At 39.7% G+C, this 25,440-nt stretch overlaps 1 protein-coding gene across 1 annotated transcript in view; it reads left to right on the top strand.

Annotated features, from left to right (window-relative positions):
- The first annotated feature begins 2,045 nt into the window (after positions 1–2,045).
- SYN2 (synapsin II) overlaps positions 2,046–25,440 on the top strand; it is a 180,484-nt gene continuing 157,089 nt past the window's right edge. Inside the window, exon 1 of the mRNA XM_051793337.1 lies at positions 2,046–2,496. Within this exon, the coding sequence (XP_051649297.1) occupies positions 2,135–2,496 (362 nt within the window). The 5' untranslated portion in view covers positions 2,046–2,134. The remainder of the gene's footprint in view (positions 2,497–25,440) is intronic.

The raw sequence follows: 25,440 nt of genomic DNA, 5'->3' as shown, positions 1-25,440 counted from the left end.
ACCACTCTGCTGAATATTTCTTTGATTTTGTTTTATGGTAATGGACCTGACATGCAGATTGCTCCCTATATTTCCGTTTGCTACATGTATCTTGTCTTCCTACAAAGAACACAGCTGACACTGAAGGTAGTTTTCAGTCCTGTAGTAAAAACCTGGCAAATACCTCTGCTAATGTGCACAAAATGTAACACAGCTCATTCCTGCCATGGTTAATTGGGCTCCACAAGACCGAGTGAATGTTGTCAGTACAATATTGTATAACTGCTCCTCAATCTAGAATGGGAATCTAACAAATATCTAAACAGAATTTTTCAGTATCAGACTGGTTAAGAATGTTTTCAGCAATCCCTTTACAAGGAGGATGAAACAGTTTCTATCACATAAAAATCCACATCTGGAAAAGTATAAGCAGTCCCTTTTTTTCCTTTGAATTTGGTCAGTTTTTTAGATGAGAAGGAAGGATGGATTGTCAATACAACAAACAATTCCTCAGTCTTGTGAATTGTATCATTTTTGCACATGTAACATGAGTGGAAATGCTACATTTGCACTTGCCATGGTGAACTGCAGTCTGCAAGTGATTTGCTTCTCTGTCACGTGTTGTAGCTGATTTAACTCATGTTACTGCACTTACAGACATGCTTTTAAGAAATACAACAAAAATATTCTCACTAGATCCTACTAGACCTAAATTTATCTCCATGTAAGTACAGGTCCACACCTTCTCTGGCAGCGTGGGCCACAGAGTGCTGAAGTGACAGCAACACTCTAACTGCAGTTGTAGCTCAGGGTGGTTCCACTTGTTTACATTTTCTGTGCCCCACATGCAACAAGCTGTACTTGCACATACATATTATGGCTTGGCAGAGGCAACATTTTCCCCCAGTATGTCCATGGTGTTTAAAATGTAGTCATCTTCCAATAACCTTACTGTTTTATTAGTATTTGTCATTATATAGCACATGAACATTTCTGAATTTGGCCATTCCTTACAGAATCCTGTGCAGTTCTGCCTTCAAACATGTAAACTTCAAACTGTTCTAGTGCTAGCACCAGGGATTTTAGTAAACCTCTAATTTTAAATGAAATCGCTGCCTGACTTTACTGTGTTTAATAGTAGAGTACCTGTTAGACACAGCATGGCCTGGAAAGATCAACTACAAAATGATTTGTGATTATGTGCATCTTGCATAAAAGGATAAAGGCTGAGTTACGTATTTTATGTTAAACATGTAGTGATTATCCCAAAACTCGGAGGAAAGAGAATCGAAACTACTCTTAAAAGCATAGCTTTAAAGAGATGGAAAAGCACCCATAATTCTCATGACAATGTGAAATTGCTTGAAGATGCACAGCACTTCATCTTCATTAAACTGCTTTTTAAAATAAATACTTGGGGGGGGTATTATAATAGAGGTTTCATTACCATTTCGGGGGATGCCGGTGTGGCAGTGCCTGCTCACACACTCAGCGCAGTTCCGAGCTGGGATCGCTGCCCTCGCACACCGCACTGGTTGCACTGGGAGCAGCAGGACCGTGCCCTGCCCCGGCCGGAGCGTGTGCTGCTGCCCGCGCACGGCCGCTCTGCCCCGCAGCTCTCCTTCCCTCTCCACCTCCACCCCCGCCACCCTCTGCTGCGCTGAACGGCGGCCAGCTCCGCTGCCAGGACTGCCGTGTGGGGATAAATTACGGCCCTCGGCCCCCGGGCTGGACATAACCCTCAGCGTGGGGGTGAATTACAACCCTCGGCCCCCGGGCCGGACACCACCCTCAGCCCCCGGGCTGGACACAACCCTCGGTGTGGGGATGAATTACGGCCCTCAGCCCCCGGGCCGAACACCACCCTCAGCGTGGGGACGAATTACGGCCCTCGGCCCTCGGGCTGGACATAACCCTCAGCCCCCGGGCCGGACGCTCCCCCCAGCTCCCCGCTCCCGCCCCTGGCCCGGCGCGGCCCCTCCCGCCCGGCTCGCGCGCGGCCGCCCCCTGCCGGCGGGCGGGGGCAGTGCCGGTGCCGGGGGAGGCGGCGCCGCCGCCGCGGCCGCAGAGAGGCGGCGACCGCTCCCGCCGGCGGATCGGGAACGCAGAGCCCGCGCCCGCTCCCGCCGCAGCCCCGCCGCTCCTGCCCGGCCAGATGATGAACTTTCTGCGGCGCAGGCTCTCGGACAGCAGCTTCATCGCCAACCTGCCCAATGGCTACATGACCGATCTGCAGCGGCCGGAGCCGCAGCAGCCACCGCCTCCCGCGGGCTCCTCGGCCCCCGCCTCAGCCTCCCCGGCCGCGGAGCGCCGGCAGCCGCCGCAGCCCGCGCCCCCCCAGCAGCAGCCGCCGCCGCCGCAGCAGTCGGCGGGCAGCAGCTTCTTCAGCTCCCTCTCCAACGCCGTGAAGCAGACGGCGGCCTCGGCCGGGCTGGTGGACGCGACCTCCGCCGTCTCCGCGGCTGTCGGCAGAAAGTTCAAGCTGCTCCTGGTCATCGACGAGCCGCACACGGACTGGTAGGTGCCCCCGCATGCCCCTCCGCGCCCTCCTCCTCCCCCCATGTCCTTCCCCCATCCTCACTGCGGTCCCTTCCCCCGCGGATCCTTTCCCTGGCAGGTGTGGGCTCACCTGGGGCGGAGGGGAATGAAGCTGCGGATGTGAGTGGCCGGGGCGCCGGGCAGAGCCCCCCACACTCGCCGGGCAGAGGACCCTCGCTGCCTGGCCTCGCTGAGGGTCTGGAGCGCAGCGTTACGATCTGGAAGATGGAGCACAAACCAGCGAGCCCCGGAGCGCCTGACTAGCCGTGAAATCTGTTTTCCATCACACAACACTGAATAAAACGTATTTACTGCCCTGACAAAGCATATCCTGTGTTCTCTGGAGAAATAAAGCACCCGTGTGTAGCGGCAGGTAGGATTTAGGTGTCCTGGGCACGAATTTCTGTGTGGAACTGCGTGTGGTTGTAGCGTTACGTGTGTTAATTCGTGTTTACGAGCAGGTTTGTTGTCACGCAGATTCCGCTGCTTCTGTGGCAGCGTCTCAAATGCGCGTTCGGGTGAAGGTCCTTCAGGGTGCTGAGGACCAGCCCTCGGTTCTACCGTAGCCCTTTCAATTCGTGTGGTTAGGTTAATCAACTTGGCAGGTTTTATTTGGGCTGAGTGTTTTGCTTCCACTGTCAGCATTAAAAATGTGACATTTACAAAACCTGAAACTTGTACATCAGCTCGTTTCTCCTGTGCCTGGCTGGTACCAGCAGGAGAGGTTATGGCTGTTTCAGACCTGTTTATCACGAACGGCTCCAGTGGATGCTGTGGTTTGTAGGAAGGACATATTCTTATTAATCCTTCTCTCATTTGTTTCCATGTGTATTTGCACATCAAGCTGTGAATCGTCTCATTCACTCTTGCTAATTACAGTATAGGAGGTCTTAACAGTGCCTTAAAATATTAGAGTAAAACAAGTATGTTTTTATAACACTGACATCATTCAGTAAGGGATTGTGGGGTTTTTTTTGTGGGAATATTTTATTATCAGCTTCTCAAATTTACAGTCTTACTGTCTAAATAGACTTGTGCAGTTCTATGATTTGATCCAATTTACCCAATTTGCTTTAAAATGCTACTTTAAATAAAATACCTGAAACAAAAATGTAAGCCTTTATTTGTAGCAAATATGTTATTAATGTTAAGATAATATTACCTGTTACAATTTTCAGGTTTTTTCTTCTGTGTTTGGTTTTGTGGTTAGCTGTGTGTGTTGTCTTTTTTAAAAAAAAAAGATTGTTGTATCTGCCAGACTAAGGCAGGCTCTGTACCTACGTCATGGAGATGCATCCATGGACACTGCTCACTGCCTTGCAGAAACATCTATTTATTTCATATTCTACAGTGCACAGATTTCTGCTTGGGAAATTCAATAACTCTATATGTTCATAATGTTTGTTTCTGAGAGATTTTTTCAATGCTTACTGAAGCCATCCCGTGTATTGTGAACGTGACATTTTTTATATATTTTATGAATGCACCCCAAATCAACACAATCTGTTGATAGTGGCACAGCTTTTAAAGCTCTGCATAGTGAGTGCCACCAAGAGCACTCCAGCAGTGACAAATGTGTCCAAGGTTACTCATACCTACTTGCTTTTGCTTTTTTTTTTTTTTTTAAATTTTATTTTTTCCCCTCATAGTATGAGACATGGATACATAAGAGTTCTAGAAAGAACAATTTGTTGTAGTGGCTCTTTCCTCTCCAAGAAACTAGTAATTTTGTAACTGAAGATTATAAAATAAATTTCGAAAAACATATGTATGATCCTTGTGGGTCCCTTCCACCTCTGGATATATGTGTATTCTCATAATACATGCGGGAGAGTTTGTTCCAGACCTTTGGGAGTACCGATGTCCGTATGGATATGCATTGGTCTGCTGTAGTATTTGACTATAAGGGCTAAAATGGAATATGTGTAATAATTCGGAGGGGGGGAAAGGAAGATTGGAACTGGCAGCAGGTGAGTGTCAGTGTCTGGTGGCTCCAGCTCCCTGCACTGCTGTGCAGTTTAACAAGAGGAGGTTCGTAGAGCTGCTGTCACGTGATGCACTGAGCAAACCCTGTCAATAACAAGAAAAACAGCACCAAATCATCTCTTAGAGCCTCCTGAGGAACCATTCCAGCTGATTTATGTTAATCCTGAGAGGAAGATCGTATGCTGGGTGTTTGTTTTTGTGATGCTTTGATGTTTGTCTTAAATTGAAAGTGTATGTTTTGCTTTTGGATTGCAGTTTCAATAAAAATCAAAGGATTTGGGTCTGGATCACACTGAAATCCTGCTGATTCAGTATCCTCTTTTCATCCAGGGTCAGGGGAAGCATAAGCACCTTCATCTGTCAGCAAAGGATATTCTCTCTTACTCTGGCATCAAAGGGACATTTTATTTCTAATATATTTTATTTCTATGAAATATTGACTCATACTTGAAGCCTGAAATTTAGTAACCCAACGTTGTTATTGTGGCTAATGGAATCCTATGGGATATTCTACATGGAAACAAATGCTCAGTTGTTGCTTGCATTTTATAATCTTGATCTCAATGACACCTTTCCTCAATTTCTTGCCCTAAGAGGTTTGTCCTAATGCAAGTCTTGAAAATTACTTTACTTTTATGAGATAGGACAGAGTAAAAATTGGGAGAATTGGCTTATCTGTACTAGTTTGTATATTTTTGCTGTTACCTGACTTCTTAAGGGAAGAGAAAATACAATTGTTGTGTCAAACTGTCCTCCTTTCTCAATCCAGCACATGTTAGAGCTGTGAAGGATAATTATTTTCCTACACATTCGCTGAAACTTGCAGCCACATAGAGGAGAGAGCCCTCTAAGGTCTTCTTCTGAAGGCAGGACTGCAAAATAAGATGTTGTCAAAGCCGTTCTACCAACTGTAGCTTTACACGTGCCTCAGTGGCAAGTGAAAGGACAACAGAAAAACAGGCGGAAGGTTGTAGTCAGCTGTCAGAGACAAATCCAGGACAAGTGGTCTTTGTTGGTTCTGGTTCTCCTGGAAGACTTTCTCTTAGTCCGTTTATACAATAAATGATCCTGTCGTCCTAAGGTGGAAGCAAAGAGCCAGCAATCGTTTTCACCAATTATCTTTGAAACTTTCTGTTGTTGCACAACAGCACCGTAAGGAGGAGGTGGCCTGTAATGCAAATACTCCTTCCAATGGAACTGAACTGTTAATTTACATAAGGGCATTGAAAAAGCGGATTTTATTGTCAGGGCTATTCTTTATGCATTTGAATATGACATCTTTTTCAACTGCAGGCGTGCACTGAACAGACCTTTTCAATACCTTAATGTCCAGAACCCTTTTCTGAGTTGACATATCTGATTAAGAACCCTGCAAAGTATTTAAAGACGTAGTGGAAAAGAGCCCGATTCACAGATGCTCTATGGATCTGTTGGCACTGGGGAAAAGCTTCAAGAACCACTTGTTAGGTTTAATGATGATTTGATGTGGCAGAGGACAATGGCTGTTTTACAGCTTTAGGGATCTTTGTTGATAGCTTTACAAATGGAGGAAACTAAGAAGTGAAATAATTTGTTCAAGGTCATCCAGGAGACTAGTGACAGAGCTATATTAAAACCTAGACAGCTTGCTTAACCTTTTCTTTTAATTCTCATTTCCTAGTTACTGCTCTGCACTAAGTGTCTAAATTTTCAGCTAGATAAGTTTATTTTAAAATGTTTTTCATTTTCTCAGGAAATAACCATTTTGTTCTGTACACAAAAAGTACTGAATATTCAGTGCTGAATAAACAATTGATTAAAGGCCATACATCAGTCACAAGGTGCCAAAATGCTGTGTATAGATTATTATCTTTATTAAAAGCTTATGTGTAATATTTAGAAAGCTGTTTCAATATTGAAAACTAATCATCGCTTTGTCTGTCTTGTGCTTTAAAGATTGAATGTAAAACTTGTTGGCAGTAACGATGAAACTATAAAAAGTATCAAGTTGGAAAATTTTTTTCTTGTATTTTTAAGCAGAAATATGGTTAAAAGTCTCAGTACCCTTTTTTTTCCCCAGAGGATTACACATTTCTTTCAATGTCTACTGCCTTGGTAGTTAGTCATCTTGTGATAGGCCCGAAAGATAATCCACAAATGGCTGGGACAAATGCTATATGAAGAGCAAACTTTCTGTTTTAAAATGACTGTCATTTATGGGCAAACATTGCTCATCATGAATGTTTTTAATATGAACACTATTGTCATAGTGCAGAAAAACACTGGTTTGTGATACAAAAATGTAATAAAGTGAGCAGCATGAGTTTCTTAGGGGTTTTTTTTGTGGTTTGCTTGGTTTGGGTTTTGCATTTACTAGAAGGTGGGAAACAGCTTCAATTAAAAATACATGTGTGATTGTTTTATGTAGGATAACTACCAAACAGTTTGCATGAATGTACTGCCATGAGAATTCACTGCAGTCTTTCTTTTCGGTTTGTTCAGTGGTTCAGTTGTGAATAACTAATTAGTATTTCCTTACTCCAGTTGGACAAGAATTCTTATTTCTTTTATTTGATTGTAACACATTGATTTAGTAAATGCGGTTTTTATTGTGTTCAGTGTAAGTTTTCTGTTAGCAAGTTTTCCAGTTTTAGGAGGTGTCATCTGATTTTAATCATGCATAAATGAGGGTGAGTGCTTTGCCAGAGCACTCTCCAGTCCTCTGGGATGACTCTGGAGAAGGACAGTGTCCTTGCCAGCCTCCTGGCAAGACAGAGCATCCTGCCACCAGGATAAAGGATAGAGCCAGATGTGGAATGGGGAGGGAAAACCAGGGTGTGGGTAAACGGGGAACTGCTACTGATTGAAGGGATCCCTTGGCAGGGGCTGAAGGTGAGACACGTTTGGAGGCAAGGCCAGTGGTGTTGCAGAGTAGTAAGAAGTCTGCTTTTTAGAAGAGTCTAAGCTCTTAAAACTGACCAAATGGCCAAATGTAGAGTGTAAGGAGAAGGTAATCTTGTTAATAGATGTACTTTTTATGGGAAGGAAAAAAAAAATACACTAGCTCAGTTTGTTAAAACTTGGTGCAAATAACACCCAGAGTGTAAGGAAAAGGTAATCTTGTCAATAGATGTACTTTTTATGGGAAGAAAAAAAATACACTAGCTCAGTTTGTTAAAACTTGGTGCAAATAACATCAAGGTCAGGGATTCAGTCTCCTGTATGGGCCATTCACTTCAGAGATGGACTTGATGATCCTTGGAGGTCCCTTCCAACTCAGAATAGTCTGTGATTCTGTGATATACTAAGTTGCTTTTACTAATTTAAAATGCTAATTAACAACTGTGCCTTTTGCGACAAGAAACTCCTAATATTAAAGTAAAAGTAACCTTGCCTTTGAGATAACACTGTAATCTTTCAAGGAGGCAACAGGTTCCTTAAAACCCCTGAAACTGAGCAAGGGGGATAAAGATTTTACTTTGGTTTCTCTTTGATTTCTGCTTTATATGAAAATTTCCTGTTTCAAAATTATCTTTTTGAGACAATTCAGTCTAACTGTAGTTATGGCCTTTGGATGGAGGCCCTAGCACTCCAAAAAGGAACTGGCAACCAGATTTTACATGAAGACAGAGCATACTTAGCTCCTTACAAGCAGGTAATTAGATCAGCACTACTTCCCAGCACACACTTCAGTTTCCAGCTCTGCATTAAGGGCTCTCTGCTTTTGCAATCAAAATAAAAACCCAATTAAAGGAGAGATGCAGGCACATGTGTCTGTGGGCTGGGAGGACACAGGCACACGAAGGAAACCACATGGGTTTCTGCAGAGCAAGGTGAAGTTTATCCTGAGCTCTGTCTCATTTACTGTGAAAGCAGCAGTGAAGTTCAGCTCATTGAACTGTGTCACTCGTTCTTCGGCCGTCATTTAAATTTTAGGTGCCCACTGGCCAGGGCGTGAACAGCAGGAGGTGCAGCTGAGCTCCCCGCAGTGTGGAACATGGTAACAACCTCAACGTGGAGTGCACAGCAACCTCCTGCAAGTTGTGTTTCATGTCTGTTCACTGAAACAGCCAGCTGGTACAGCACCAGGCAGTGTGTGTGCTGGTATTTTAAGATGATCCAAGATAAAATTGCTGATTTTTTTTCTGTTTATCTACAGTTCTGTCGTGTGTAATATGTGGCTATATTAGTATAAATAGCAAAACACACTATGGGATAGAGATTACCTCTTTGACTAGATAGAAAATTTTAAAAAAGCTCTTAGTGGGAAACACTTTGTCCTCCATACTCTGTGTATTTCTCTATCTAAACAAACTCTTACAGGCTCTAATGTTATTTTAGGCCACTTAGTGTATATGAGATTCTGATTATAGATTTGGACAGATTCTATCTCTTGTCCTCCTCCATCCTACTCATGTTCCCTGTGCTCAGGATTCAAGTGAATTTTTTCTTTTCTTCTTGATCTTTGAAGAGACAACAGAAATATCTCTGAAACGTAATGAAACCTATAATAAAATGTTTAGTTGAATAGGTTGTATTAGAAAAAAAAAGTTTGCCAATATTTTCTTCTAAAGTTTGCTTTCACAGAAAGTAAATGGAAAAATTGGCAAGGAAATAATGGATTTTAGGTAGGTTTATTTCAAAGTAATGAGACTGAAGTGAGAGTTAAAAGGAATAACAAACTGCTTTGTAGACTATAGAACCAAGTAAAAGAAATTCTACTTACAATCTATTCAGAATTTGATAATGGTTTGCCAGTAGCAAATTATAATCTGTTGAAAGAATAGATTATTAAAACCTATAATATTAGGCTTCTTATTGTTCATCTTGAAAAAGTGTGTCTAGAGGACTTCTTGTATTCTGAGTTGTATCTGTTTTAAATGGATGTCATTTGCCATTCTGTAATGCTGTAGGGCACTGGAAGACTGTACATGTTTTTGTCGAAAGCATGTTTCTCCAAAAGACTGATGCTGACTATTCCCACAGTATCCATATGTTCTTAAAGCTGTGACTTCACCATATGCAGTTTTAGTACTCAGTTCTTAATAGCACCATGCAAATCATAGAAGAATTTGTATCCAATACCACATAATTGTATTACCTTAGCTCTCGGGAATCTGCTTTAATATCATTGAAATAGGCTGATGTTTGAGATTTTTGTACATTTGTAGATAAGATACACTGCAACCTGCATTTAAAAACATGATAAGACCTTAGTGAAAATATGTGAGTATGAGGTTCTGTCTGAGGAAGAGACTGACAAACAGTCAGGTTTCCATATACAACCTCCACAGAAGGATTCTAGACCTGGTTGGATGAACACAGCAGAAAAGGGTAATTACAAGTAGGTGGAAAAGTTGTCAAGAATGGAAAAGAGTAAATTGGCAGAGAGAAAGCAGTGTTGTAGATGACAAAAAGTGAAGCAATAAATTATGAAGTAAATGTTACCTGCAATAATGGTACTGTTTCCAAAGATGAGGCAACTCACCTTGTGGAGTGAAAAAATTGTGCAATGAGCTGATAAGACTTCACAGCCCTCATTGGTGAGAGGGCAGCGTCATATCTTGGGCTAGAATGAAAAATGCTTGCTTGATTGCACTGCTGCCTTTGCTAATTAAACAGCTTTATCTGTGCTGAGTCAAACTGATCTTCTCATAGAAAAGCTTGTGTGCTTTCAGCCAGCCAGCTGGAGGGACAGGTATTCATGAAAACATGAGCCGCAAACTTGTTTAAGCTTTTGCAAAAAGCATAAAGACTTTGCTGTTTTTGCTATACCCACTGTCACCACAGGTGTGTCCCTACCTGGCTGACACTCAAATATTAATGAACTGATTCTAACAAAAAGTTGGTGACTAGGGTTTATAGATTTGCAAGCCAAAGTGATGGAAATGTTTCATTCAGAAGACACTGACTCTTACATCTGACAAGGCTGTTCCTGGTTTTCCTTCAGGTGTCTTGAGCAGTGCAGGGTTCCCCTCAGCTGGAGCTGAGGCCTGGTGCCTTTGGATGTGTCAGGGAATAGTGAGGGATGTGTGAGGCTAATGCTGTGGTTGTGGCTGCCCATCCATGAGCATGCTGATCAGGGCTGCCAGCCCATACCTGCTTGCTCCTTTTGGAATTGCAAATGTCGGTGGGATTCATTTAATTAATAGATTGGTCCAGTAGACAGTACTGAAGAGCGTGGAACTCCAGGTTTTTAGAGCCTGGGTTTTTTTGCACGCTGTAGTTGTCTGTGTCCTTCCTGTGTCTCTGTGATAGGAGCAGGTAGAAGGGGATGTGTAAGTGTTGTGTAAGTGCAATTGGGAGTGGCTGTGAACACTGTTCCCTTAATTTTCACCTCTGAACACCTGTGGTTGCTGGGGCTCAGCCCACTTTTTGTAAGTTATTGTGAGCTCCTCATATAAGAGGTGGGGGCAGGAAAAGAGAAATTAAGGACTTAGTCCCAGCTGTGCAGAGAGAGGCATAAATGGGCTTTCCCTATTTTCCTTTTTAAACCCAAACAGCTCTGAGAGGTTTGGTGTCTAATAAGTGTGATGAACTGTTTTTGCCCCTCATCACATGCCACCATCAGCCAGCCAGGTGGTAGAAGTTTTTAGAAAAGGCAGGTTTGGTACAACCATTAAATGCACTTTCTTTTAGTTGTTTTTTTTTTTTTTAATAGATGTTCCATGTTTGACCTTGCTTGATTAATCATTTTGTCTCTATAGCCTTATAAGCCAATTGGATATTGGTGTTTATAACACATCGTATACACTGATTGCTAGTAGGAGTTATTAAAAATACACACATTTCTTTGAATTTTTATCAGGTGATTAAAAAAAATAAAATATTATCAGAGCCCCATATAAAATACTTTAAATATTTTCATTCTGTTCTAAAGCACTCACATAAAGTGATTTTATATAAACTTGTAGATTTCTTCAATTTAATGAATTATTTATTTTTCTATCTTTTATGTTATTAAAATATTTCTATATTTTAAAATGGAAAATGGATTAAACAAAACTGATATGACCTTTAGGAAAAAATGTTGCTATAATTTCCTGTCTTAAACCCTATTTTTTAAAAATATTACTTCTACAGAAATAAACTGTGAGTGACTAAACATTAGGGAATCTCACAATGAATAGATGAAAGCACAGAAATTGTTCTTTAAAGAGGTGATAGGTATGGTTTCCTCATAAATATTGAGCATAAACAGTCATAAATCAAACTATCAGCAATATGTGCTGCTTACTGGAGAGCTCCTGCAGATCATAGAGTCATTGAGGTTGGAAAAGCCCTCCCAGCCCGCTCAGTCCCCCCGGTGCCCAATGCCCACCTTGTCCCCCAGCCCAGAGCTCTGAGTGCCACATCCAGGCCTTCCTTGGACACCTCCAGGGCTGGGGACTCCAAACCTCCCTGGGCAGCCCCTTCCAGTGCCTGACAGAAAGAAATTCCTCCTGATATCCAACCTGACCCTCCACTGGCTCAGCTTGAGGCTATTTCCTCTTCTCATGTGGAATTAATTAGGAGATAATTATTTTGGTGTTTGTTGATAAGGCGTAAAGCCTGTGGCATGACTGGTAATAAATCCCAAATTACATTTGTGTGTGGATGTGTCCCTGTCTCTAGGAGTAAAAGTATGCTCATCCCAGTAACTTTCTGAGTAGGAATTTCAGAACTGAGTGCGAGTTTAGATACTCTCCATGCATATCTGAAAATAAAGTGGTTCTCTCATGCAAGAAGTGCTGCTGTCTCCCAGTTTTGACCTTGCAAATCTTAAGCTGTTTATGAAACATTGACTTTTTTTGTTGAATTGCCCGGTTTGTAGGGCCTGAAATCTGCTAAGCTACGTGCTTACTGCTTTCTGTTGAGGATTGTGGCAGATGCCAAGATCCTTTATTGTGATAAGATTGACTTCTTGCAGGAGAAACCAGGGGTGACTGTATGGGGGAGATAAAAACAAGCCTAAGGAGGGGGGAGGAAACAGAAGTTAAAATGCCTCTTTTTTTAGTGTTATGATTTAAAGGGAATTCCAAAAAAGAAAAAAATTGAAGTTTTCTATCTTAAACCCAAAGTAGCAACTTGCCCTTCCTGTGGTGTGTGTGTAGATAGCTCCGTGCCTAACTTCAGGTTTGCGTTGTTTAACCTCATTTCTTCTTTATTGCTTCCAATTTCTTACTAATAAAACTGGTTATAATTCCACTGAAACAATGCAAATTTAGTACATTAAACTCCAATATGAGATCAGTCACAGTATCTTCAGTCTCACATTTGGTGAACTTGGATGGTTCCAGAGAGGAAGGTTCAGCACCATTTCACCACGTCTGAGTTTGCTTCAATGGTTTTGTTTGTGCTGAAGATCATTTCCAGTGAAAGCTCTTTATGTATATGCACACTTCATCATGGTTTGTCATGAAGAAAGTTTTAAAAAATGTCGAAGGTTTCTTTCTTTTGTAGGACCAAAAACATTATTATTAGAAAAGCCACCATGTCAGATTTATGATTCTGAAAGTGTGATACAAAGATTTTATCACAAAACATGATAAATATGTCTGATTCCACTGTGTGGCAATAGCGTTAAATAATGTGCTGTGACTACAGGACTTGTTTTACTTAATAGTTGTTGTCTCAGCCGTCCACTGTTCAAGGTAAATAAAAATCCCAGGGATATTTTTAATTAGGAAAAATTATTTATGAAACCTTTGTCTTTGAACTGATGACCAAAATTATTTTTCCTTAGCCTTATGTAATTGTTGCATACAAGATATATATTAATAAATGGCCATAGTGCTTATAGTAGTACTTCTAAAATTTTAGAGTAAAAGAATTTTAAGTCTTTGCAATGAGGTTTAAATACATGGGCATTACACTTAAAACAACAACAACAAAGTTCCTTTTTTAGTAGTGTGCATAGTGACGAATATATTTGTGTGTATGCACACATGAGTATAATTTCTTTTTTTAAGAAGAATTTGTGGGAATTTTCCCTGATGAGCAAAGTCCAGATAGAAAAGAATTTGTGGTTGTAGTTTTCTTGCTATTGGGTTGCACTGGAATAAAAGGAGGCTCTTCCATTGTCCAGTGAAAAGTCACTCAGCTATTTTGGAGACGGGTCTCACGAGAATCTCTTGTATGGGTTGTAATGCAGAAGGCATGGGATTTAGAAAGTTGTTATTTTGTGTCAGGTTGTACTTTACCTAAATTCTTTTAGTGGGACCCATGTTCTAGGATTTTTGTGCTGATTTATTTCCTTACTGAGGAAGGAATGTCTGGTGTGCACCAGCAGCAACAATGTACGCAAGGGTAAGATTAATTTTCCTGGCAATAATAATATGATAGAGGAGTCAAGAGAGACACTGATATAATTAATGTTTAGGTTTACATTATTTCTATTAAAGTATCATCCTCTGGATTGGTCTTTGTTCATGATTGTTGATTTTCTGTTTTTTTTCTGAATAATGTGACCCATTATAAACATACATTTAAGAACCCCAAATCCTTGGCTGTTGGGTGGTGTATTGATGACATATCAGGTCCTAAGTGGCCTTCAGAGTAAAATGCCACTTCACAATAAAATGAGATGTTATAGTGTGATTGTTATTGTCCAAATCCCTTGGTGATAATGTCCACATATTTCAAGAGCAGTGCTCTGGAAGGCTTTCAATGTAGAGTAAACATACTCTTATTCTGAAATCCAGGCTGCATGTGGTTTTGTATTATAACAATATAATTAAATCTGTATTTTATTGTTCGCTATGCTTGAGGTAGCTTGTTACTGAGCTTTTTCCTGAATGTTTGTTAGTCACTTCTTGTTTGAGGGACCTAGAACAATGAACTTATGATGCTTTCTGTGGAACAGAGTTCCAGTGTTGGTTTCAGCCTTTTGAAAAATGTGTGGCAAACTGCTGTCTGTCTGTCTGTCTGTCAGGGTAGGAAGAAGACTTTGTGTGTGCAACTGTTTAACAAACACCAGTGTGAGGTTTAGAGCACCTTACTTCATTTCAAGGCTTTTTCCAGTTTGTGAATTTTCAGTTGAGTGTTTGAAAGGAAGAAAACCTAATCAATGTCAAGAAAACATTTATTTTTGAGGGTCAAACAGAAATTCTTAAAGAGAGAGCCATAACTTTTCAAATATGTTATCAGGGTTGTTTGTACTCAGAGCTCTTACCTAATGCATTAATGCTTAGAACTTTTAAATAATTTTTTAACAACTCCTTTTACTGTCCTCTTTTCAATTATTTGATGAAGAATTCAAAGAATTGGAAAAAATTTCAACCTTGGTGCCTTTCTCATTGCTAGGATTTTTGTTCAGAATGACTCATATTCTAACATCAAATCAAGTTTGCTTGCAGGTTTGTCATAGCACTTCTGCAAGTCCTGAAGTTGCACAAAATAGCCCCGGAAGAATAAAGGATAATAAAGTTTTCATGTATGATTTTTATCTTGCGATCAGAACGAGTAAGCATCAACTTTTCATGCTGGGCCATCGAAAAGATGCAGTCATCTGAAAATCTGTAGCTTGGACAAGTAATGAGTAATCATCCTATTACTATGACTAGTAGGTTTAGAATATATTACAAAATTATTTTTAAAAATGTTAAAAGAAGCAAAAAGAAAATTTGAGTAAACAAAAGAGAATTTTTTAGAGATCAGAATACTTACCATATCCTGAAATGTGTACTGTGCAGAATTTTGATTTACTAGTTGGATTCTTCAAAATTTTCTGTTTTGAAGAAGTATTACAAGAATAGAAAGGCACTTTTGTATTTCTTAAATGAGTCTATATTTTAGACTGGTTTTTTAATAGATGACTAGAAATTCTTTAGACACTGGACTCCTCAAGATGGGAAGAGAGAATTTTCACTTTGGGGACTTCAGCAAATAACTTTCATGGTGGAAAATAGGATTATGTGTAATATATAAATCCAAGTAAATGATACTAATCAGCAAAAGCAGCTTGTTGTAATACATGGTTGATCAAAGTCACCATCTCTGCTGCATGATTGAGTTGTGTACTGTGACTGGTAATCTCATAATCTTGTTAGCAGACAGGACTAATTTCATTTGGGGCATCAAGAAGAGGAAGATTAACATGCATGTGTGTAAAGGTGTGTACATCTCTATGTCTCTCTCTGCAGTAAATCAGGAATATTTTCCTGGAACAGCTGTCCAAGGCATAAAATTGTTTTGCATAACGAGAACAAATCCTTCAGTTTTGTCTGAAACATTGCCTGAAAACTCAGGGTAAAAACCCGTGACTGTAAGACTGGTAGCAGTTCTGTAAGCCTGTAAATGGAAAATAAATTGATTAGAAACAGCTTTGATCAAATAGTTAAAATTATAAATATTCAATCATCTTTAACACACTCAAACTTCTATTTAGATTCTTGTATTCAGGACCTGCCTATGTAGCTTCCTTTATTCTATTCAGAAAGAGTAAGTTGAGTTTTTTTCTGTTGAAATTCAAATTAAACTGGGGTAAAGCGATGCACAGTTACTGTCTTTTACAATTCTCTTTGTCAGCTGTCTCCACTAATACTGTTACATATTTTGAGGTCACTGTGTAGTCAGCTTAAAAATGTTAAAAAATCACACCAAACTTCTAGAACTATTTAAAAGTTGAAATTTTTATTTAATAAGAATATTTCACAACTTGCTTTTGTTTGAATCAAGCATCACTGAAACTGTTTGGAAAGGGTGAAGAGGAAAACTCCAAGTACCTGTTTTTTTCATGTCATTGTCTTTTTTTTATTAGCAACTTCTAATCTGACCCTTCGTGTTGAACCCAAAATTGAATGTTTAGGGTGAAGGTACTGTGGAGGCTTTGAAGTGACAGTGAAAGATATAAAACAGTGATTAGGCACATTCTGCCACAATTCCTGGGTTTTACTCTTGTACTTTTCCACTTGGGCAGTTTAGGATCTGCATGTGATAGTAGTAATGTTTTCAAGAAATAGCGTGGTTAGACATGAAATTTTTACTACTTGTTACTTTGTAAAAGAGCTGTTTCAAACCACTTCTTAGGGATTAGTTAATTCAGAGAAGTTTATTGCTGTATTAGGCCAAATGTAGAGTATTCAGTGGAGTGTTGCTGTGGATCCGGCATAGCTCCGTGTCCGGGGAGAGCTCTGTTCCATGGTCATCCTGACACTTGTCACAGCTTCCCTTCCTACGAGCCATTAGCGATCACCTGGGGGTCTGTTACCTTTCAAACCAACACAAATACACGTCAGGATGTGACAGTCAGAGTCCGCGGCCAATTTCCAGCTGGGAAATTATTTTCCTCTTCACCTTCCTTTTTTTAATAGAGTCCTCATATGGAAAAGCTGGAAGAGAATCGAAAATTTAATGTAGATTTTTACCTCAAGGAATTGTCACAGAATGAAGTGTAACAAAATTCTTAGTGTACATTACAGTGATTGCCAACAAATAAAATATTTGCCATTATTGAAACACATTTCCTCGGAAGTACCTTTCTGACTTCTAAATAAAGTATCCTTGCAGCTAATGCAGACATTATTAAAAAGTCCCCTCTGCAAGATTTTGGTAGGATAAATGTGTTTAATTTTTTTTCTTTTTCCTTTTGAGAAATTGTACGTCTGTTTACAGCAGTAGCATCTGTTTGTAAAAAAATATATACATCAAATGATGGAGACTTGCAATTTGCTTGTGGCTTAGCCATTGACAGATTGCTTTGCTGGATTTTTTTTTTTTGCTTTCTCCTTCTCGTTCTTTCCCCTCTTCCAGTCTCACACAGAATGCTTATCCCTTTGGTCCTTAGCTCTTGGTGATTACAAGTACATGGCCTTTTGTGAAGAGCATGAAGCTACTTTGCTTCATGGGCTGGAATAAATTGTCCTTGGTCAAGCTGTAGAAATGGATTTTAAAATTTTCATCATTGATTACTGATACACTCAATTCATCATTGATACACTGAAATACATTCAGTATCTGAACGTCTTATTTTTTTTCCTTATATTTAAATTACAATATGAACTGCATTTTGATTGTCATAATTCAGAGTTCTCTCCTTGTGCACTTGCTGTCTGTGTGAAATTAGCTTTTCCTCTTTAGCAAAATGTATCAAAAAAAAAGTATCATCACTCCTGTTTCGTTAGAATATTTATTCATAAGAACCTATTAATAGCTCACATTCATGTTTCTCTTTATCCCAATATCTACTCTTTCCTTAAAGCCAAAATGGCATGCCAAATTTTCTATTATGATCTTGGTGTATAAAAGAATAAAACTAAGGAAATACATGTATAGTATTTAAAATTAGACATTGGTTCAGATGTAGTAACAACATCTTGTAGTTTCAGTAGTAAAGCAGACTTTGGGAGCGATTTGATCATAGTTTGTTCCCTGTAAATAAATAGCACAATATCTAATATTCTAAACCACTATTTAGTGCATCACAAGTACATCGGAGGAATATTGAAACCATATTTTCATAGGAAAATGTTTGGAGTTTGCATCAGCTTCCATTTTTTCATGCCGTTTTCTTTTGCATGTTTTTAGCATTGCAGCAATTCAGCTTTTGAGAAGACAGATTGAGCAAGTGCTAAATTTCTAGAGAATGTTGTAGAGTGCTCATGGAGAAGAAATATCCATTTGTTATTGCACATTTTTCATCTGACTCTGGATTGTGATTAAGGACAGAATAATATGGAAGAAGTAATAACACTCATAAGCAAATGCTTGTATTTTGCAGTTAAGGCCAAGAATTACTGGGGAAGCAAACTCTGATGGCAGACTGGGGAATGCAGTGAACAGCTCATTCACCTTGTCAAAAATAGCAGAGCTTTCCTGAACCTGTTATTTGTTACTGGGGTTTGCTTGAGTTGTAGGGCACAGTGTTACCAATTCCAAAATAAATCAGGAACAGGATGAAATTGAGAGTTGGACAGCTTTGAGTAAGGCTTCAGTTCTGCAAGGATGGGCAGAGTTACTACAGATGATAATTATGGCTGTTCATCAGGTATTGACCCAGGAAATTACAGAGAAACACCACAATTTACTTGTAATAAGTATAGGAATTGCAGACAAACCTATATTTGCCTTTTTGGTTTTTAGTTTTCTTACAAGTCAGGAATGCTTTTGGTGAGAAAATGTAGGGAACTCCCAGAAATCTCAATTTATTTTTTTTTTTAATTTAGCAATAAAGAATTCTGTGAATGAGAAATTCCATCAAATGAAGCATTTGGACTTAAATCCTGGTAAGAGATACCTGCCCAACTGAGCCATGTTCTCTCTGTATATACAGAGGAAATAAAACAATTCAGGCAAACGTGTATGAGCTCACCTAACTGGAGTGGGAGCCATAGGGAATTAGAAACTGCCTCACAGGGCACGATTCCAGAATCACAGAATCACTGCTGCAGTCACAGCTTCGTTTGAGGGGGGCTTAAAGGGTAACTTTCTTTCATAGTTATAAAATAATAATTAAAAAAATATAAACTATTGTAAAGCAGGGTAATACTTGAAAATGTAGGAAAATTAAGAATTTATAATCTAATTAAAAATTTTTGAATTGCATTTCATTTTTTCTTTTTAAATGCTTTTTAAACTTACTGTATATGCACCAAGATTGACTTTTAATAGCTTATTTTTAGTAGATTTTTTATTTGTGGGACACAGTGACGTTCTACAGATTAGTGGATGTGCTTTACTCTACAAACGTGCTTCTGTAAAAGGAAAAACCTGCATCTCCTGTACACAGAAAGCAAAGAATATCCTCTCTGCATCTTGCCGGTGTCGGGGAGGAGCTGTGGGGCCGGGGAACACGCGTGGGAGGGGAGTTTTCCGTGGGCAGGGGCAGGAGGCGGCTCCCGCTGCGGCAGCACCGCCACCACCCCCGGGCTCCTCGGGAAAGAGCAGCGGCTGAGTCACGGCGCTGCCCTTCCCCGTGACAGGGATTTTCTCTAAGCTCAAATACATTCCTGTGATGATTAATTTTTCGTTTTCAGAGAATTTATTTAGAATTTATACAGACGCATCCTTATTCCTTTTGATGGTTACTGCTATTCCCTTTCCCCCCAGGATCTCGACTCAGACTTCTGCCAAAATCCATGGATGAAATAAAACACATCGTCATAAAAAATGAGTGGAAATTTCCATGTCCACTAATTTTATGCAAACAATTATATTTATTTAAATGTAAAGTATTTGCCTTCTACTCAAGTTATTTTTTGATACAGTACAAATATGAACATTATATTAATCACAAAATCTTTACCAGGCCTGGAAATTCAGAAGACGGATCCAAACCCCAAACTTCTTATGATAGAATTGCTTTGGATAAAAACCTCTACTTTAGAAATGTAGCAAATCCGTTCCAGTGGTTTACTACAATGGAAAAGGTTTAGCCTTTGCTGTTCGTCAACTATCAGGAAGTCAAAGGCACCTCTTCTGAAATGTTTCTCAAATGATAATCAAAGTGAAAGAAAAAAACCTCCAAAGGCAAGATTCAGAATTGCAGAAATTATAATAATTAAAAAAAAAAAGGCAAAATTATTTTTAAAAGCCAAATGAACAAAATATGCCCTTTGCTACCCAAAGCCCTTTAACATTTAACATGTGAAACACAAGACTGAAGCCTCTTTATGATTACTCCACTGAAAATTCTGTGTTAGTATTTATGTATTTAATTCTATGTTTGCTAGATGCCCATGAGGATAAATATGGTTTGCTACTCGTTCTAGATGTGTCTGAAAAGCAGCAAAGAAATAATGATAAACAATAATTCAATGCAGAAATTGTTCTTTTTGTTTATTTTGAATTCGACCACTTTGTAGACCGTCACTGTGTCCCACAAATAAAAAATCTACTAAAAATAAGCTATTAAAAGTCAATCTTGGTGCATATACAGTAAGTTTAAAAAGCATTTAAAAAGAAAAAACGGAATGCAATTCAAAAATTTTTAATTAGGTTATAAATTCTTAATTTTCCTACATTTTCAAGTATTACCCTGCTTTACAATAATTTATATGAGCACTGGGAGATGTCTATCCTCTGCAAACACTGGAAATTAATCATGTTTCTAGCGTGAAGTGGAAGGGATTTGTTTTTTATTCAGAAGAAACCCATCAAACAAAAAATAAACTTATTTCTTTATCATAAAATATCTTACAATATCTTATAGATGCTTTACTGAAACTATTTTTCTTTAAAAGGCCAGAGATGATGGACAGCTGTCAGAATCTTCAGGAGGTGAGAAGTGGAGAACGGAGGAAGGTCAGGCTTGCCTGTGTTTTTGGGAGGACAGCAGTTGTTACACACTGTTCAGGCTCTTCATTGCTGTGTCGCTCGGAATGAAAGGAAGAGTTGAAACATGTATTGCTTGTATTACACAGTGTGGCAGCTCTTAGTTCTTGTTGCCTTGATTCCTGGTTTTCTGTTCTCATGTGTTCGTTTTTCAGTTTTGGAACTAAGTGACGTGACAATCCGTGTATAGGCAGAATGACAAAAATTGAAATGATTTCCAGCCATGTGTCCCACTGTTTGGAAATCGTTGAGGAGGGGGGTGTGTGCACTCATTCTCATCCCTTCAGAGTCTCCCAGGGCATCTGTTGCCATGGCACATGCATTACAACCTTGCTGTAGAAGCCTGACCCTGCAAATCCTGTGGTTTTTCTAATCGGTGCTAGCATTCTATCAGGTAGAGCTGACCATGTGGAAATCAAACGCTGAAGTCAAATGTCACCGAGAAAAAATATTATTCCAGTTCAAAACAAACACAAAACCCAGCCAAAAGTCCCAATTTTCTGCGTTACATCCGTGCAATGAGTCCAGTTGCTGTTGAGCAGCTTTTCTTCGTGCTCCTGTTTGAAGTTGTACCCCTGCTCAGCAGGTAAACTGAGCCTACCTTTTTTCAATTTATAGATTTTCCAATGCCTGATCAGTTGTTACTTTTATAAAATTCCCCTTCTCACTGCACTTGCTGACAGCTTTTTTAACTCTTAAAATGCTTTTCTTAATTGAATACTTGTAAATTATGAGGGAAATTATAGCGGTTTGAACATACCTTGGTGGTGTTGGCATTTTAAACAATGTTTTGCAGGGATCAGGCATGAAGGAAAGATCTTAGTGTTCAAGATGGTGCTAATCTGACAGGCTTTCTAGTTATTTTAAAACGTGCCAGTTGGGAAGATGTTTTGGGAAGCTTAGAATGCGATCCTGAAAGACTCAGAGGATTACAGCTTTAGTTTGTTTTCTGTACAAGTGTTTAAATATTATCTAACAAATTATTCTCGCTCTTTTTTCATAAGCTTCCTTGGCAAAACTGACAGAAAATTCCCCATGCTTCATGCCCTTTTCTAATTTAAGTAATTAATCAATTGGTTCTGAGCTGATTGTACATAGCTTGTAAACACTCACTTGCTCTTAGGATCTGTTTGGTACAGTAAGATGTTTAATGATGAAAGAATTGACCAGTATATTTATAAGCAACTTCAATTCCAGATAAATTTTCAGTGAGAAATTATTCAGACAGGTTCTGCTGACTGGTAAGATGATGGGTTTGATTTCTGGGTCCATTTTAGATAAACAAGTGGCAGCAGACAGACAGTCTGAGCAAATGTTTTTTTGCCCCTGGGGCGGTCAGTATTTTAGATTCAGTTCGTCAGTAGCAGTGACATTATTGAAATACAGGTTACAGAGAGTAATTTTGGGCTGAATAATCACAGACTTATTTAATTTCAGTTCAAAAAGGCAGGCATGAAGAAATTCCCCGTTGTTTACTGATTGAACATCTTGGAGTCAAGAACTTTTATTCTTCTTTCAATTCCTGAGCGTATCTCTTAGCTTTGCACTCGTATTTTCTTTGCATTGTCTTCAGATTTGGTAATTTAATGAAAAAAAACTTAGTAAAAAAATATGAAAAATTTAAGCTTTACTTTTTGCTCTCTTTGCTCATAAGTCTTGCAAAATCTTTAGCAATTTCTATAGGTGAGGTGTGTAAACACAGCCTTTTGGTATTTTGTTTTTGTTATAATAAAATTCTGAGAATTAAGCCCTTTGGATAATTCTGTAATGTATCTAATAGTGCAGATAGTGACCTCAGAAGCATCCTCAAACTATCTAGGAAGGAGTGCTCATCTCTAAATCAGACAAAATCTTATTTAGTGATGGAAACTGCTTTAAATCCCGTGAGTAATGAAGACAACTTGTTGAATGTTCTGTTCTGATTAATTTGTCTGTGTTCCTATTAAGAAGGCTTCTACTTCAACTGAGCCATCTCTTTCAACGTTGCAGATTGTTAGAGGAAAAAGTTTGTACCCATTAACATTAGGAGAACTGAACCACACCTTGGGCACTAAAGCTCCAACCAGTATGGATGAGTGACCACACGGAGCTGTCTGAGGTGTGACACTTTTTGGTATTACAGTTGCAAGGAACACAAAGTGGTATCTATGAGGAAAGGAGGGGTTTATTATTTTAATTCCATTGAAAAAAAAATTTATTTATATATATATATATATATATATATATGAACGATGCAACATGACATAACATAGTATAATTGTATGCTTGTACACTTTGACAATTTTGGGTGCTGCTCACCTCATCAGTCACTGCTGGGACAGGTGTGGACAATGAGGTGGTGATGGATGTGAGCATGGCTTGGTCCCACATGCAGTGCCCTTCCCCATCCACAGTGGCTCTCCAGCTGGGGCTGTGCTGCCAGCAGAGCTGCTGAATAATTTCAGTCTACATCTGCAAAAGGAAGGGAGCCAGGGAGGACTGCCAAAGCCAACATTATTGGGTTGTACTTGGCCAGTGTACCACTGAGGAGTACATAAAATGATTTTACAAATTATTTAACAGAGAGTGGAAATATGGAAGTAGAAGAGATGACAATGAAAACATTTTTAGCTGTACTTTCTGCGGGGTGTTCCAGCTCATTCAGGAAGACCCTTTGCTGACAAGAACTGAGTGGCCATTCCAGCTTGTGAAAGCACAGTATGGCTGGCTGCAGCAGTCCTGCTCTCAGCAAGATGTGCAACGTGTTCCAGAGTGTCAAAAATCCCACTGAATCTCACACTTTCTGATGCTTCAGAGAGAAAAACTGTTACCACCCTTACCTGCGGATGAAGATGAGCCAGCAGTGTACCCATGTGGGCAAGAAGGCCAATGGCATCCTGGCCTGGATCAGGAACAGTGTGGCCAACAGGTCCAGGGAAGTGATTCTTCCCCTGTACTCAGCGCTGGTGAGGCCACCCCTCGAGTGCTGTGTCCAGTTCTGAGCCCTCAGTTCAGGAAGGACATGGAGGGGCTGGAGCAGGTCCAGAGAAGAGCAACTAGGCTGGTGAAGGGACTCGAGCAGAAGTCCTATGAGGAGAGGCTGAGGGAGCTGGGGCTGTTCAGCCTGGAGAAGAGGAGGCTCAGGGGAGACCTCCTTACTCTCTGCAACTCCCTGACAGGAGGTTGTAGCCAGGTGGGGGTTGGTCTCTTTTCCCAGGCAACCATCAGTAAGACAAGAGGGTGTGGTCTCAAGTTGTGCCAGGGGAGGTTTAGCTTAGATATTAGAAATAATTCTTTCCAGAGAGGGTGCTCAGCCATTGGAACGGGCTGCCCAGGGAAGTGGTGGATTCTCCGTCCCTGGAGGTTTTTAAGAAAAGACTGGATGTGGCATCAGTGCCATGGTCTGGCAACTACAGTGGTAGTGGATCAAGGGTTGGACTTGATGATCTCTGAGGTCCCTTCCAACCCAGCTGATTCTATGATTCTATGTTAACAAAGGCATAGCTTTAAACAGCGAGTGCTACGTCCTGGTTGTAGTTCATACAATTTCTTCAATAATTCCCTTTTGTTAAAGAATAACAGTGATCAAGTAGCCAAAATAGATGTGGATTTTATTCTGAAGATCCATGGTAATTTTGGCTTTGTTTGTTTGTTTTATTCTTTAGGGAAAAGTAGCTTGACCAAAGAGAAATTGTTTACATATGTGTATGTATGAAATCACGGCTGATAAGTGGAGGTTGTGTCATGAAGAGACTGAAACTATTTTTCTGAGGGAGTTCATGGTTCCTTTGCGAGAAGCTCTGTCTTGAGAAGCTGTCGGACCAAGGGGAAAATCTGTTTTTTTTTTCAGTACTTTAAAATAAGGCTGAGAGGTGTTATTTCCAGTCTCTCCTAGCAAACTACTACTACATGGCTACAGGCTAAAAACTGAATTCTCGCCTCAACTTCTTTCCAGAGTCTTCCCACTACTAACAATCATTCAGCTTAACAAAATGGTTTGGAAAATACATGTCGAATTTTACCTTGAAGATAAAAGCTTCCAATAACATTCGTGTTCAGATGGATTTACTGTATGTGCAAAGATTTTCTTAGGCCATTTACAAGCAACATTCTTAGCAGTAAAGCAGTTGTCCAAAGTCAGGTTGGTAAAATACTAAGCATTGTTGGGAGGGTCTGAAATACTGCTAATTTGACCTAATAAAACTTCTTTTCTCCACTGTTTGGATGTTGGGTAGTGTAAAAAAGTTTTACTTGAGACTCTGAAGACAGTATCTTTATTCTGTATTTAGCTCTCCCTTTCTGATTATGTCTGGGTTTGTCTCACTAGCTCATATTCCCTTTGGGGAATAAAATGTTATCTAAAATAAGCAAGTTTCATGCATTGACCTATATAACACATGCACAACTCCCACCAGCCTTCCAGGCAGTTTGTTTAAGAGTTAGTTTGGATCAAATCTTAAGTTGTTTGCTTTTACTGACATCCTTAATTTTAAATTCCTTCCTACGCTGTTAGAATGTGTGAAGGTGTGTGGAGGAGATGATTATGTAAAGGACAGTGATAGAAGAACAAACACCAACAAATACATTTGATTTTATATCTAAAAATCAGATAGAAGTTTCTCCTGTTAATAGTAATGTTCTTCCAGAATAGGTTTACAGAGAAAGCAGAGGCAAAATTACATCTCCTTTTGAAACACTTTATGGTGGAGTTTCCTGGGTGTTGACATA

This window comes from Manacus candei, unplaced genomic scaffold (assembly GCF_025592945.1).
Source record: "Manacus candei isolate 608988 ecotype Guabito, Panama unplaced genomic scaffold, ASM2559294v1 h1tg000036l, whole genome shotgun sequence".
In the NCBI taxonomy this organism is placed as follows: Eukaryota; Metazoa; Chordata; class Aves; order Passeriformes; family Pipridae; genus Manacus; species Manacus candei.
This window is presented reverse-complemented; position numbering and strand designations above follow the sequence as displayed.